This window comes from Cinclus cinclus, chromosome 3, assembly GCF_963662255.1.
Source record: "Cinclus cinclus chromosome 3, bCinCin1.1, whole genome shotgun sequence".
NCBI classification, from domain to species: domain Eukaryota; kingdom Metazoa; phylum Chordata; class Aves; order Passeriformes; family Cinclidae; genus Cinclus; species Cinclus cinclus.
Window position 1 is genome coordinate 110,096,607 of NC_085048.1, and position 15,984 is coordinate 110,112,590.

Genomic DNA, 15,984 nt, shown 5'->3' on the forward strand with positions numbered 1-15,984 from the left:
GGAAAGATTGCCTCCTCTCATGCTACACCTCTTCCCTCCCTTCTCTTTCTCCCTCCTCATATGTGCTTTTGTTCTCCCTTTCTCAAGGCCAAGACCGAGCGGCAGCATCAAAGAGAAGTCTGAACATGCAGGTAGGTACAGGGCATGTCTGTCTTAAAATGACCATTGGCATATTGAATCAGAGGTGACATCTTGAAAACTTGGTTATGAACCATGGTTTTAAGAATTTCTTTAAATTTGTTTCAATTCCTTGATGGCCTCAGTGGACTGTCCCAGAGCCCAGTCACTGGGATTATGCTCCGGGGACGCTCTGAAAACTCCTCTAATGTGAAGTCTTAGGTGGCATAAGCTGGAGTGGTATCTTGAGGCCCTGGAAATGCATTGCAGGAAACAAAACATTCCTCTCCATTCTTTGCCTGCCTTTTATCTCCCTGAAGCCTTTCTAGTGTTGCAATTAGAACCAAAAAAAGAAAGCATTTAGCAGGAAATGAGAAATATTCCCACTCCTTCCTCCTGCCCTTGAAGGAGAAGACTTTAACTTGGGGTATATTCTGAGCTGAACCCTTTGAGATCGGAAGGAAAGTCATGGAAATTGCCTGGTTTTTCACTGGGAGAAATAGGGAAACCTCCTGTGAGAGAAAGTCCTTTTGAATTTTCCAGTTTTGGAGAAGGACAATTCCAAATGGATGCAGCATATGCAGGGTCTGAGTTTGTCATCCTCTGACAGCACAAGCCCAAAGCCACCTATGGCAGGTTCACCATGGCAAATCTCTTGCCCCACTGCCTCTGCCTGTGTCAGTGTTGCAGGCTGAGGCTGGGGGAGGAGATGCCTTCTGCCTTGTCCCCCTGTCCCTGCCTTGCCTGATCCCTGACAAGTAGAATTGTGCCAGACAAAATGCGGTCTCTGGTGCATCTGTGCCAGCCAATGCCTTTGAGTTGAAAGCCTCCAGCAAAGCCTGTTGTTGTTCCTTTGCCATTTTGGGGCATGTCATGATAGGAGAGTTGAGATTTGAAGAAATAGTTGTGCTGATGCAGAAAAAGGGATCAGATGCCCAGGCCCCTTTGCTCTGGGTTAGTTCTGCCAAATCCTGGGCAGAGGCCCTTTGGAATGACTCCTTAATTGGTGATATGCAGTTGGAATGCTTAATGCAGCTAGGGAGAAGTATTGCTCAATAAGTAAGGAGACATTTTTGCTGGATTAGTTCTGGACTGGAAATGAGCTGTATCATTACTCCTTATCTGGTGTGCTTTTACAAATGACCTGTTCCATCTACAGGCATAAAGAAATACAGATTTATGCAAGGTCTTCTTTTGATGATCTGCCCTATGGCATTTCCACCAAGCGAATTTGGAATTGTTTTTAACTGCAATGATCAGAAATGTTTGGATGTAGGTCTTATGTTGGGTTTTGGGTTCTCTGCAGGAAAGAAAGCAGGGAAAAAACCCATGAAGCAAAACCCATGAAGCAATAAAGCTTCGCAAAAACAGAATGTTTGCAAGCCAGTGTGTCCCCTACAGATATGGGCTCCTTGAATACTGGGGACAAGCAATGGGGAGGGCAAAGCATCTTTTACCTCTAATGTGGGTTGCCATCATTCATGAGCCTGCCCTTCCTTTGTTGCAAAAGGAAATAAAAGCAACCAACAAATGCCAACCCAGAACTGAGTGGGTGTTACAGAAACAAGTGCCATGAAATCTAGCGTTGGAAAGGAATGATTTCCTAGGTGTAATTGTCAAATTCTGGAGACCACTGTGGGTTGCCAGCTGTTTGGAAGGAAAGAGATCCCTAAGTAGTGGGGTGGCAATGAGAAACACATAAGCAATGCAGTAGAAGCTCTCTTTCCTGGCTTGCTAGCACCATACTGTTCAGAGTAATTAAAGTGATACTAATTTCCTGAAAAATAAAAGCAAAGCAATTTTCTGAATAACTAAAAAGACCCCTTGGTTGCCTCATGCATTAGATGTATTGGTTCTACAGGTGGGAGTTCATCTAACTCACTTGTTCCCTTGTGAGCATGGCTCAGCCTCCCACCGAGGTAAGGTGGGAGCTGGGCCGCTCTCTGGTGGGAGGAAGGGTCTTGTGCCAGCCTGGAGAGCCTGTGCACATTGCCAGGGAGCAGTTGTGCCCTGCAGGTGCCCCCTGCCATGAGCTGTGCTGCTGCCAGTGCCCCGTGGAGCTGTAGGGCTGCTGAGCTGTGGGGCAGGGAGAGGAGCAGGAGGCTGCATGTGCAGCTGAGCCATTGCTGGGAAGCATAGGGCTCCCTGCTGTCCCAGAGCAGCCCAGAGGCCATGGAGTTCCCCTGGTTACTCTGCGAAGTGGCTCAGGGTGTGCCCCTGGCCTGCCTCACGTGGCTGCTGTTACGTGCATGTTTCCCTGTGCAGCTGTTTAGAAGTTTTGAGGAAATGTGTTCCATGGTATATGGAGCTTTAGATGCTTTAGCTTTGCATCTCAGCCTCTGTTCTATTTTATGTCTCCACATTGCAGGCCTGACTAGGTTCATGTTTTCCAAGTTGTTCCGGCCATCTCCCTCCATGCTCCTTCCCTCTAAACCGTTGCCTCCCATCCAGAAGAGCTCTCCTTCTTCTAAACCAATTAAAATCTGCAGTGTGGAGCAGGAGGGTGGGAAAAATGGCAGCAGCACCAGTGACAGTAAGAACAAGCAGGAGCTGGATTCAGAGGGAAAAATGCATAAGGTAAGAAGACCAAGATAAGTCCATGTGATAGATTTTCAGATTATGTGCTGCAGGCAGAGTTTTGAGACTTCTTCCTATGGTGTGAGGCAAGGGAAACCCCTGAGTAAAGGAAGGTCTCAGCTGGACTCTGCACTTCAGGCTGTCTTTGCAATGGGTGTGTAGTGCAGATTTCAAGTCCACACTGTGTATCTATAGCAGGAGAGGGCTTTGAATGGTTTCTGGGCTCTGTCATGGTTGCTCCTCTGTCTTGTAGCTGAGAAAACACCAACAAGAAGGCAGCGCTGCTAAAGTTGTCTGCTCCAGCTAAGCAATCCTCCTGCATTCAGTAACCCACGGGTATCTGTGAACCATATCTATGTCTTGGTGGTGGTTTCCATCAGCTCTGTCTGGTGGGGATGGAAAAAGGAGTTTGCTGGAACAGGCAGTCCTGCAAAGTCAGTTCCAGGTTGACACAGCGTTTGAGCTGTACAGCCATGGCCTCCTACACAGTTGTCTCTGATGCTATTTCTAGATTTCTTCAGCTTCTGGGCAGCTGTGTGCTGTGGCATGGCTTTGTCCAGAGAGAAGGGATGGGAGGTGGCCATGGGGAGAGCAGCCCCAAGCCCAGGCACACGATTGCCTTTGCAGCAGGGCCAGCACCTGCAGTTGTTCTGGGTTTGCCATGGGGTGCAGGAGGAGGCAAATGAGCAACAGCTCTGGCAAACAGAATGTCCAATCAAAGGCTGATGTACTTGATTCCAGCCTTGCTGAGGAAGGGCCCAGTGTATCCCTGACAGGATGTGGTCCTTTAACTGTAGTTTGAAGAGGACTTGATTTGGGGCTTTAGTTGTGCCAGAAAGGAAGGGACACTTAAAGAATGGTGTGCACCTGCCCCTCCTACCTCCACCCTCCTTCCTGGTCATGGCATGGGGGCCCTGGAGCAACTTGGGCAAGCAGAGACCTTGCAGAGAGCAGCAGGGCAGGGAGCTCTGCTGAACTTCCTAAATGCCAGTGAGCCTGAGATGATGGAGGTGTGGGAGCTGGAGAGCACGGAGCATCGCGGGAGCTCAGCAGCTTCTGGGCTGAAAGGCTGCTGGGCAACTGTAAGAGGGAAGGGCAGCAGCAGAAGAATTGAGGGGCTTGAGAAAAGCAGGTTCTGACATCCTGCAGAATGGCTTTGTGGGGACTTGGTTGGTGATCAGCACTGGCTGTGAGGTGCCTAAGAGACAGGGAGAGAACAGTGATCTGAACCCGTTCCCATACCATCCAAAAGGCCAGTGGAGGCAGTGGCACTGCAGAACATGCTGATGCCAACCATGTGGATTCCAGCTGGGAGTGTAGCTGCAATTGCAGAAAAATGAGCAGGAAGAGAGAGGTGGGAAATTTGGGAGATGGTCTCTCCCTCACCAATTCCCTTTCCTATGCCACCCTTCCCCTTCCTAGGACAATCTGCTATATATGATATTGACTTTTCCTGTCAGGGCATGTGTAACTGTCTTGAGTCATGAATGAGGGCAAGGCTGGATGCTATATTTGAGCACTGTGTACCACTCTTTCCAGGCATCCTTGCTGTATCCCAGAGGTGGGGATATGAAGAAGGGGTCATTGGGTCTGCCTTTGGTCCCCCCTATACCCAAGGCAGTCAGTCCCGGTGTTGGCAGTGCTGCAGGGTCTCTGCTCAGCTCTGTGCAGCTGGATGTCCAAGAGTCCCAGGAGATGAGGTAAGCCAAGGTGTCTGCTGCTCTCCTCTGCAATTCAGCTCCCTCTTGCCATCTTGTGAGGTTCCTTTGCACAGTCAGCTCTCTCCCATGTACTTAGGGAAACCTCTGTGTATTCACCATTTGGCCCATCCGTGATGATCCAGCTCCATGTCAAACCCCACACCATGTGTCCCAAGAGCAGAGGTGGTGGTGGTGGGGAAGAGGAGGCAGGGCTTAAAAGCATCTGAAGATGGGTCCTCTGCTGGGCTTGGTATTGATTCCCTCTGTAATGTTTGTGGTGTCATTTGGGAACTGTATTGCATGGGTCTGTCTCCTGAAGATGATAGAATACTGTGATCCTTGAATCTCAAGTTCAGCACGCAAAAATTACGTTTTGCCAAATATTAGCTGCTGGAGAGGCGTCTGGACAGTCAGGTGCTGCCTCTGTAAACATGCTGTGGAACTTGTCTGTTTCTTGGCCTCCGGTCTGAAATGAGCTCCCAGAGAAGTTTGGGTTATAGATGTGTAAGCCAATCAATATTTAATGCTTAGATCTTGCCTTAAAATCAAAGAGGGAAAGGTTCTAAAGAAGTTTTATAGGATGGTACCTGATGGAAAGATATTGGCTTGGATATGTTTGAGGAAATGTAGCTGTCAAGCTTATCCGAGTGATTACAATAATGAATGAGTCACAGAAATATCATTCCTATTGAAAAGCTTAGGTAGGGCTTTAAAAGTGCAATCTGAATATCCTTGGCTATCAGCTGAGTTGGATAAAGTAGTTTTCTTATTCAAAAAGCAAGGAGGTGGAATATCCTTCTCAGAACACTCCAGTGCTCTGACCACATGTAGCACGAGACTGGCACCAGCGCAAGGCATGAGCAGGCAAAGCCAAGCTTTGTCAGCAGAAGCAAAGTAGCTGCCCTCCATACAGACTCGTGTCTCAGCTTAGCAACCTTTGCTGCTTCAGAGAGGCTGTAGGAGCCCCCCAGGTTTCAAAAGGAGAGACACCACAATTGGGGAGTTATGATGCAAGTTGGAGAATGACTGCTGTGTTTCAGCTGGAGCTTGGCCAGCTCTGTCTGACTGCAGCAACTGAAAGCTTAAGGACAATTAATCAGCTTTGCATCTTGTTGGCTTGATGTCTCTTGCATTTCCTCCTTCATCAGAGTGAACAAGCTAGGAAAGATTGCCTCCTCTCATGCTACACATCTTCCCTCCCTTCTCTTTCTCCCTCCTCATATGTGCTTTTGTTCTCCCTTTCTCAAGGCCAAGACCGAGCGGCAGCATCAAAGAGAAGTCTGAACATGCAGGTAGGTACAGGGCATGTCGGTCCTAAAATGACCATTGGCATATTGAATCAGAGGTGACATCTTGAAAACTTGGTTATGAACCATGGTTTTAAGAATTTCTTTAAATTTGTTTCAATTCCTTGATGGCCTCAGTGGACTGTCCCAGAGCCCAGTCACTGGGATTATGCTCCGGGGACGCTCTGAAAACTCCTCTAATGTGAAGTCTTAGGTGGCATAAGCTGGAGTGGTATCTTGAGGCCCTGGAAATGCATTGCAGGAAACAAAACATTCCTCTCCATTCTTTGCCTGCCTTTTATCTCCCTGAAGCCTTTCTAGTGTTGCAATTAGAACCAAAAAAAGAAAGCATTTAGCAGGAAATGAGAAATATTCCCACTCCTTCCTCCTGCCCTTGAAGGAGAAGACTTTAACTTGGGGTATATTCTGAGCTGAACCCTTTGAGATCGGAAGGAAAGTCATGGAAATTGCCTGGTTTTTCACTGGGAGAAATAGGGAAACCTCCTGTGAGAGAAAGTCCTTTTGAATTTTCCAGTTTTGGAGAAGGACAATTCCAAATGGATGCAGCATATGCAGGGTCTGAGTTTGTCATCCTCTGACAGCACAAGCCCAAAGCCACCTATGGCAGGTTCACCATGGCAAATCTCTTGCCCCACTGCCTCTGCCTGTGTCAGTGTTGCAGGCTGAGGCTGGGGGAGGAGATGCCTTCTGCCTTGTCCCCCTGTCCCTGCCTTGCCTGATCCCTGACAAGTAGAATTGTGCCAGACAAAATGCGGTCTCTGGTGCATCTGTGCCAGCCAATGCCTTTGAGTTGAAAGCCTCCAGCAAAGCCTGTTGTTGTTCCTTTGCCATTTTGGGGCATGTCATGATAGGAGAGTTGAGATTTGAAGAAATAGTTGTGCTGATGCAGAAAAAGGGATCAGATGCCCAGGCCCCTTTGCTCTGGGTTAGTTCTGCCAAATCCTGGGCAGAGGCCCTTTGGAATGACTCCTTAATTGGTGATATGCAGTTGGAATGCTTAATGCAGCTAGGGAGAAGTATTGCTCAATAAGTAAGGAGACATTTTTGCTGGATTAGTTCTGGACTGGAAATGAGCTGTATCATTACTCCTTATCTGGTGTGCTTTTACAAATGACCTGTTCCATCTACAGGCATAAAGAAATACAGATTTATGCAAGGTCTTCTTTTGATGATCTGCCCTATGGCATTTCCACCAAGCGAATTTGGAATTGTTTTTAACTGCAATGATCAGAAATGTTTGGATGTAGGTCTTATGTTGGGTTTTGGGTTCTCTGCAGGAAAGAAAGCAGGGAAAAAACCCATGAAGCAAAACCCATGAAGCAATAAAGCTTCGCAAAAACAGAATGTTTGCAAGCCAGTGTGTCCCCTACAGATATGGGCTCCTTGAATACTGGGGACAAGCAATGGGGAGGGCAAAGCATCTTTTACCTCTAATGTGGGTTGCCATCATTCATGAGCCTGCCCTTCCTTTGTTGCAAAAGGAAATAAAGGCAACCAACAAATGCCAACCCAGAACTGAGTGGGTGTTACAGAAACAAGTGCCATGAAATCTAGCGTTGGAAAGGAATGATTTCCTAGGTGTAATTGTCAAATTCTGGAGACCACTGTGGGTTGCCAGCTGTTTGGAAGGAAAGAGATCCCTAAGTAGTGGGGTGGCAATGAGAAACACATAAGCAATGCAGTAGAAGCTCTCTTTCCTGGCTTGCCAGCACCATACTGTTCAGTGTAATTAAAGTGATACTAATTTCCTGAAAAATAAAAGCAAAGCAATTTTCTGAATAACTAAAAAGACCCCTTGGTTGCCTCATCCATTAGATGTATTGGTTCTACAGGTGGGAGTTCACCTAACTCACTTGTTCCCTTGTGAGCATGGCTCAGCCTCCCACAGAGGTAAGGTGGGAGCTGGGCCGCTCTCTGGTGGGAGGAAGGGTCTTGTGCCAGCCTGGAGAGCCTGTGCACATTGCCAGGGAGCAGTTGTGCCCTGCAGGTGCCCCCTGCCATGAGCTGTGCTGCTGCCAGTGCCCCGTGGAGCTGTGGGGCTGCTGAGCTGTGGGGCAGGGAGAGGAGCAGGAGGCTGCATGTGCAGCTGAGCCATTGCTGGGAAGCACAGGGCTCCCTGCTGTCCCAGGGCAGCCCAGAGGCCATGGAGTTCCCCTGGTTACTCTGCGAAGTGGCTCAGGGTGTGCCCCTGGCCTGCCTCACGTGGCTGCTGTTAAGTACATGTTTCCCTGTGCAGCTGTTTAGAAGTTTTGAGGAAATGTGTTCCATGGTATATGGAGCTTTAGATGCTTTAGCTTTGCATCTCAGTCTCTGTTCTATTTTGTGTCTCCACATTGCAGGCCTGACTAGGTTCATGTTTTCCAAGTTGTTCCGGCCATCTCCCTCCATGCTCCTTCCCTCTAAACCGTTGCCTCCCATCCAGAAGAGCTCTCCTTCTTCTAAACCAATTAAAATCTGCAGTGTGGAGCAGGAGGGTGGGAAAAATGGCAGCAGCACCAGTGACAGTAAGAACAAGCAGGAGCTGGATTCAGAGGGAAAAATGCATAAGGTAAGAAGACCAAGATAAGTCCATGTGATAGATTTTCAGATTATGTGCTGCAGGCAGAGTTTTGAGACTTTTTCCTATGGTGTGAGGCAAGGGAAACCCCTGAGTAAAGGAAGGTCTCAGCTGGACTCTGCACTTCAGGCTGTCTTTGCAATGGGTGGGTAGTGCAGATTTCAAGTCCTCACTGTGTATCTATAGCAGGAGAGGGCTTTGAATGGTTTCTGGGCTCTGTCATGGTTGCTCCTCTGTCTTGTAGCTGAGGAAACACCAACAAGAAGGCAGCGCTGCTAAAGTTGTCTGCTCCAGCTAAGCAATCCTCCTGCATTCAGTAACCCACGGGTATCCGTGAACCATGTCTATGTCGTGGTGGTAGTTTCCATCAGCTCTGTCTTGTGGGGATGGAAAAAGGAGTTTGCTGGAACAGGCAGTCCTGCAAAGTCAGTTCCAGGTTGATGCAGCATTTGAGTTGTACAGCCATGGCCTCCTACACAGTTGTCTCTGATGCTATTTCTAGATTTCTTCAGCTTCTGGGCAGCTGTGTGCTCTGGCATGGCTTTGTCCAGAAGGAAGGGATGGGAGGTGACCATGGGGAGAGCAGCCCCAAGCCCAGGCACACGATTGTCTTTGCAGCAGGGCCAGCACCTGCAGTTGTTCTGGGTTTGCCATGGGGTGCAGGAGGAGGCAAATGAGCAACAGCTCTGGCAAACAGAATGTCCAATCAAAGGCTGATGTACTTGATTCCAGCCTTGCTGAGGAAGGGCCCAGTGTATCCCTGACAGGATGTGGTCCTTTAACTGTAGTTTGAAGAGGACTTGATTTGGGGCTTTAGTTGTGCCAGAAAGGAAGGGACACTTAAAGAATGGTGTGCACCTGCCCCTCCTACCTCCACCCTCCTTCCTGGTCATGGCATGGGGGCCCTGGAGCAACTTGGGCAAGCAGAGACCTTGCAGAGAGCAGCAGGGCAGGGAGCTCTGCTGAACTTCCTAAATGCCAGTGAGCCTGAGATGATGGAGGTGTGGGAGCTGGAGAGCACGGAGCATCGCGGGAGCTCAGCAGCTTCTGGGCTGAAAGGCTGCTGGGCAACTGTAAGAGGGAAGGGCAGCAGCAGAAGAATTGAGGGGCTTGAGAAAAGCAGGTTCTGACATCCTGCAGAATGGCTTTGTGGGGACTTGGTTGGTGATCAGCACTGGCTGTGAGGTGCCTAAGGGGCAGGGAGAGAACAGTGGTCTAAACCCATTCCCATACCATCCAAAAGGCCAGTGGAGGCAGTGGCACTGCAGAACATGCTGATGCCAACCATGTGGATTCCTGCTGGGATGGTCTCTCCCTCACCAATTCCCTTTCCTATGCCACCCTTCCCCTTCCTAGGACAATCTGCTATATATGATATTGACTTTTCCTGTCAGGGCATGTGTAACTGTCTTGAGTCATGAATGAGGGCAAGGCTGGATGCTATATTTGAGCACTGTGTACCACTCTTTCCAGGCATCCTTGCTGTATCCCAGAGGTGGGGATATGAAGAAGGGGTCATTGGGGCTGCCTTTGGTCCCCCCTATACCCAAGGCATTCAGTCCCAGTGTTGGCAGTGCTGCAGGGTCTCTGCTCAGCTCTGTGCAGCTGGATGTCCAAGAGTCCCAGGAGATGAGGTAAGCCAAGGTGTCTGCTGCTCCACTCTGCTGTTCAGCTCCCTCTTGCCATCTTGTGAGGTTCCTTTGCACAGTCAGCTGTCTCCCATGTACTTAGGGAAACCTCTGTGTATTCACCATGTGGCCCATCTGTGATGATCCAGCTCCATGTCAAACCCCACACCGCATGTCACAAGGGCAGAGGTGGTGGTGGTGGGGAAGAGGAGGCAGGGCTTAAAAGCATCTGAAGATGGGTCCTCTGCTGGGCTTGGTATTGATTCCCTCTGTAATGTTTGTGGTGTCATTTGGGAACTGTATTGCATGGGTCTGTCTCCTGAAGATGATAGAATACTATAATCCGTGACTGCCACCTTCAGCACCCACAAGCATATGCTTGTAGAAATATTGGCTGCTGGAGAGGGGTCTGCGAATTCTAGTATTGCTTTTTTTACTTTTAACACGGGGTGCTGTTGTTCATGTTGCAACATTCCTTTGTTGTAAAGAGAAATATAAACAGCACATAAAACCCAATCCAGAACTCAGTGGGAGTTGCAAATAGAAAGGCCATGAAATCTAGCTTAGGAAAGCAATTACCTCCTGGGAGTTATTGTCAGATTCTGGACATCTCTGTGGGTTGGCATCTGTTTGGAAGGGAAGGGATCCCAAAGACAATGTCAGGCATAACTTCTATCTTCCTTGGCCTCCACTGTGAACTGAGATTCCAGGGAAGTTTTGGGTTATAGATGTACGATTTAATCAGTGTTTAATATTGAGGCCTGGGTTCAAAATCCAAGAGGTCATGGTGCTAGAGAAGAGTTCTAGCACTGTACCTGATGGAAAGATTGGTTTGGAAATGTGTGATAAAATGTAGCTGTCATGCTTATCTGAGTTAGAAAGGGGGATAAATAAGAAGAAAGAAGGACTCAGGAGTATCATTCCTATTGAAGAGCTTAGGTAGGGCTTTGAAAGTGCAATCTGAATATCCTTGGCTATCAGCTGAGTTGGAAAAGGCCTTTTCCTTCTTGGAAGATCAAGGAGGTGGAATATCCTTCTCAGAACACTCCAGTGCTCTGACCACATGTAGCACGAGACTGGCACCAGCGCAAGGCATGAGCAGGCAAAGCCAAGCTTTGTCAGCAGAAGCAAAGTAGCTGCCCTCCATACAGACTCGTGTCTCAGCTTAGCAACCTTTGCTGCTTCAGAGAGGCTGTAGGAGCCCCCCAAGTTTCAAAAGGAGAGACACCACAATTGGGGAGTTATGATGCAAGTTGGAGAATGACTGCTGTGTTTCAGCTGGAGCTTGGCCAGCTCTGTCTGACTGCAGCAACTGAAAGCTTAAGGACAATTAATCAGCTTTGCATCTTGTTGGCTTGATGTCTCTTGCATTTCCTCCTTCATCAGAGTGAACAAGCTAGGAAAGATTGCCTCCTCTCATGCTACACCTCTTCCCTCCCTTCTCTTTCTCCCTCCTCATATGTGCTTTTGTTCTCCCTTTCTCAAGGCCAAGACCGAGCGGCAGCATCAAAGAGAAGTCTGAACATGCAGGTAGGTACAGGGCATGTCGGTCCTAAAATGACCATTGGCATATTGAATCAGAGGTGACATCTTGAAAACTTGGTTATGAACCATGGTTTTAAGAATTTCTTTAAATTTGTTTCAATTCCTTGATGGCCTCAGTGGACTGTCCCAGAGCCCAGTTACTGGGAGTGCGCTCCGGTGGTACAATGAAAATTCCTGCATTGTGAAGTGTTGAGTGGCAGGAGCTAGAGTGGTACTTTGGGGCACTGGAATTGTAGTGTGGGAAAAGAAAACATTCTTCTGCATCCTGCATTTGCATTTTATCTCTATGCAGTCTTTGTAGTGTTGCAATTAGGAGAGAAAAAGAAGGAAATCCTCATTTAGCAGGAAATGAGAAATATTCCCTTTCCTTCCTCCTGCCCTTCAAGGAGAAAACCTTTCCTTTGGGCAATTTCTGAGCTGGACTCTTTGAGATCTAAGGCAGATTCATGGACACCGCCTGGTTTTGCACAGAGGGAAATCAGGAAACCTCCTATGACAGAAAATCCTGTTGAATTTTGCATTTCAGGAGAAGGAATCTTCCAAATGGATGCAGCATATGCAGGGTCTGAGTTTGTCATCCTCTGACAGCACAAGCCCAAAGCCACCTATGGCAGGTTCACCATGGCAAATCTCTTGCCCCACTGCCTCTGCCTGTGTCAGTGTTGCAGGCTGAGGCTGGGGGAGGAGATGCCTTCTGCCTTGTCCCCCTGTCCCTGCCTTGCCTGATCCCTGACAAGTAGAATTGTGCCAGACAAAATGCGGTCTCTGGTGCGTCTGTGCCAGCCAATGCCTTTGAGTTGAAAGCTTCCAGCAAAGTTTGTTGTTATTCTTTTGCCATTTTGGGGCATGTCATGATAGGAGAGATGAGATTTGAAGAAACAGTTGTGCTGATGCAGAAAAAGGGATCAGATGCCCAGGCCCCTTTGCGTAGGGTTAGTTCTGCCAAATCCTGGGCAGAGGCCCTTTGGAATGACTCCTTAATTGGTGATATGCAGCTGGAATGCTTAATGCAGCTAGGGAGAAGTATTGCTCAATAAGTAAGGTGACATTTTTGCTGGATTTATTCTGGACTAGAAATTAGCTATAGCATTAACCCTTACCGGTTGTAGTTTTGTAATTGTCCTGACATCCTACAAGGGAAATAAAATCTTGGTATGAGGCACTTATTCTGCCCCTACTGCTTGGCTGCTACATGATTTTATCCCCTGTGAAGCCATGTAAAGAAATAGTTCTAAGAGCTGTGTTGGAGAGTATTTGAGAATGACCTGCCATTAGACAAAATCTAATTTGTCAGTATCGGCCGTGATCAGAAATGTTTTGAGACAGGTCATATCTATGTTGGGCTTGGGTGTTTCTGCAGGAAAGAAGGTAGGGAATAAAGTCCTCCAAGAGTGAAGTAGAACAAAAGTGAAACTTCTGGATGATCTCTTTATTCCCTTCAGTGAGGGGCTTGCATATTCCTGAGGACATCTAATTGGGAAAGCAAAGCTTCTTTTGCATGTAACATGTGGTGCCAAAGTTTGTGTACCAGCAATTCCTTTTTTTGAAAGAGAAATAAAGAAAACACAGAAGTGTAAAACCTAAAATAGAATTGAGTGGGAGTTACAGAAACAATGGCCCTGATAACAGGATTGGAAAACAATCACTTCCTAGACAGTGTCAAATTCCAGAGGCCAGTGTGAGTTTCCAACTCTTTGGAAGGAAATGATTCCTGGAGTAGTGGGGAGGCAACAGGCATAGAACCCATCTCTCCTGGCTTGCCAGCTCCACATTGTTCAGAGAAATTCAAATTATGCTAGATTCATGAAAAATAAAGAAACAACAAATGTTTGCAGTCAAAAAAATAAAGTTTGAATTCGCTACCCATTAGATGAGTTGATTGTAAAGGAGTGAGTTCAATTAACTCACTTCTTTGCCTGTACTTGATCTACAGATCCTTCTGAGTCTACGACACAAAACCAGAGGATGAAGGGAAAGAGCTCTTGGTGTGTGACAGGAGCTGGGATGCCTCTGCTCCCAAGGAAAAACGATGAATTGCTCAGATTGGAGACCTGCATGCGGAAGCCCAGCGTTGGGAATGGAGGTGTGGGCTCCCGGCCGGCTCAGGGGGCCTTGGCCCAGGAGCCCCGGCAGAGGCAGCTGAGCAGCGCTGTCCCCAGGGTCACTGCCAGGGAGGAGGACAAGGGGAAGGACCAGCATGGCTCAGCCTCCCACCGAGGTAAGGTGGGAGCTGGGCCGCTCTCTGGTGGGAGGAAGGGTCTTGTGCCAGCCTGGAGAGCCTGTGCACATTGCCAGGGAGCAGTTGTGCCCTGCAGGTGCCCCCTGCCATGAGCTGTGCTGCTGCCAGTGCCCCGTGGAGCTGTAGGGCTGCTGAGCTGTGGGGCAGGGAGAGGAGCAGGAGGCTGCATGTGCAGCTGAGCCATTGCTGGGAAGCACAGGGCTCTGGGCTCCCTGCTGCCCCAAAATGTTGATCTAAAAGCATACAGGTTTAGAACCTGGGACTACTTTTAGGAACCAGAAAGAAGATGTTTACTAAAATCAGCATAAGGGCGGATGAGATTGCTCTTGACAGAGATTCTTCATCTCTGCCCTTCTCTATCAAACACAGAGGCTCTCCAGCAACCAGGGGCTGAGGCAGCAGGTTTCAGTCTGCTGGCCCACAGAGTAATGTCATGTCTCCTTCCAGGAGCCCATCCACTGGGAGAGGGTCTAGGCATATGTACCTTGCTGCTCTCATGCACCATCTCTGTGCCCTGTTAGAGCTCTGTAATCTGGAACCTGTCTTGCCTGTTGCCAAGCATGACATTTTTGGGCAATTGAAGTGTGCCAGAGATTTACAGGAACCTTTGCTTCCAGTTCCAGGCCTCCCACTGAGCCAGCTCAAGGAGATGGATCATCCCACCAGTCCTGGTCTAACAAGTGACAGAGACCTGAGAGAGGGCTTTGGAAAGGTAAGGGATAAGAACAGGGATGAGCAGACTTCCATTCCAGTGGCTGTTTAGTGCTTGGCCCAAAATGCCTCTGAAAACCATAATCCTCCACTCTTGGGGGTTGGGGATTGTCTTGGGAATATATTTGACGGCTACTGAGCAATTGCTTGGCTACTTCCAGTGGTGCCAAAGTCACTGCCTGGAGATGGTGCCAAGGTCATGCCCGAAGCATTCTTTATATGCAAAGGCCATTTTAGAGAAGTTCTGATTGGCAGAGCAAACTGTAAACCAGTGAATGTGGGCAAAGGGCACCCTCAGAAGCAGAGAAGCAAAGATGCTACGGTTGAGTATAAGCAAGGCTGCAAAATAAAAACGGGACAGTTTGATGTCTCCTGGTTACCTTTCTGGCTGTATCTCACAGCCCTCTCATTCTCACATTTTCTGCTCCTTAATATCCATGTTCCTCCAAATTGTTTTCACATGACTCCCTCCTCCTTTTGGTCTCCTGGTCTCAGAGACCAAGTCGTTGAGAGTCCTTCAGAGCTCAGTCTTTCAGAAGCCAGGAAGTGACAAACAGCTGCACTTCCTGGGCATGAGTGTTAAGCATCAGCCAATTACACCTCCTTGCTGCATATTGCACATGGCTTTTATTCTCCTGCCATGGCCTCTAGGAGCTGAACTGCCTGCTCATTGCTCATGGGAGCTCTTCCTTTGTCTTGGAGCATTCCTATGACTTCCATGTTTCAAGTAGGGTTTCCTGTCACAGTTGGAGCAGAGTAAGGCTGTGGCACTAAAGTGTTCCACCTCACTGTGTATAATTGCCAAGGTGAGGATGGGAGACATTCTCCTGAAACTATTGGAATGCATATGGAGCTGGATTAATGTCTGTGGCACTCTGTGGACTCTATGCTCCCAATGAGATGATGTGCCTGGTTTGTGTGTCTCTGCTTACAGTCTGTGATGTATTTCCATTGCAACTAGGTTCGTTCTTCATTGTGCAAGTTGGCTGAAAAGAAGTTAGAGCAGAAGAAAACTGAGATTTTTGAGAATGAGATGAAGAAGAGGAATGAAATTTTATCATCCTTAAAGCTGCCTCCACTGAGAGTTGAGCCCAGGGATGCAGCTGAAGCAAGTAAGTGGTGTCTACACTGCTGGTCCTTTTTGAGCTCTTCCTTACCCTCTGCACAGTGTTGCAATCAGACTGGGGGGCTGTTGCACTTGCATCTGAGTGGAAACCTGCATAGGAATGATTTCCATTTTGCAGAGAAAAACACAGAGGCATTAATTGTCTTGCCCATGGCCTCACTTAGTAACAGAGTATCAGCTTCCCACCTTCACCTCTAAAATCTTTCAGAGTAGAAAATTCAGTCTTGGAAAGTCGCCTGCCCTTCAGACTCTGTTCTGAAGAGCAGCTTCCAGGCAATGTGAATGCAGAAGAATGCTTTTCCACCAAGGTGCAACCTGGAAGAAACCAAATTCAGCACCTTCTGATGAAAAGACCAGAGATCCTTCTCGAGCCACTCCCCTCCAAGGAGCTGGCACTGTAGAGCTGTGCTGAAGCCCTGAGGCAGTGCTTCTGTTGTAGCCCCAGGAGCAAGCAGCATTCCCCAGTGAATCCCGGCT

The 15,984-nt window shown here is 48.2% G+C and overlaps 1 protein-coding gene across 1 annotated transcript in view; it reads left to right on the forward strand.

The window, feature by feature from the left end:
* Nucleotides 1–13,486: 13,486 nt before the first annotated feature.
* The window catches only part of LOC134042005 (serine/threonine-protein kinase pim-1-like), a gene marked incomplete at its 3' end in the record, with an annotated part of 28,717 nt that continues 26,219 nt past the window's right edge, over nucleotides 13,487–15,984 (forward strand). The window contains exon 1 of the mRNA XM_062489078.1: nucleotides 13,487–13,514. Within this exon, the coding sequence (XP_062345062.1) occupies nucleotides 13,487–13,514 (28 nt within the window). The remainder of the gene's footprint in view (nucleotides 13,515–15,984) is intronic.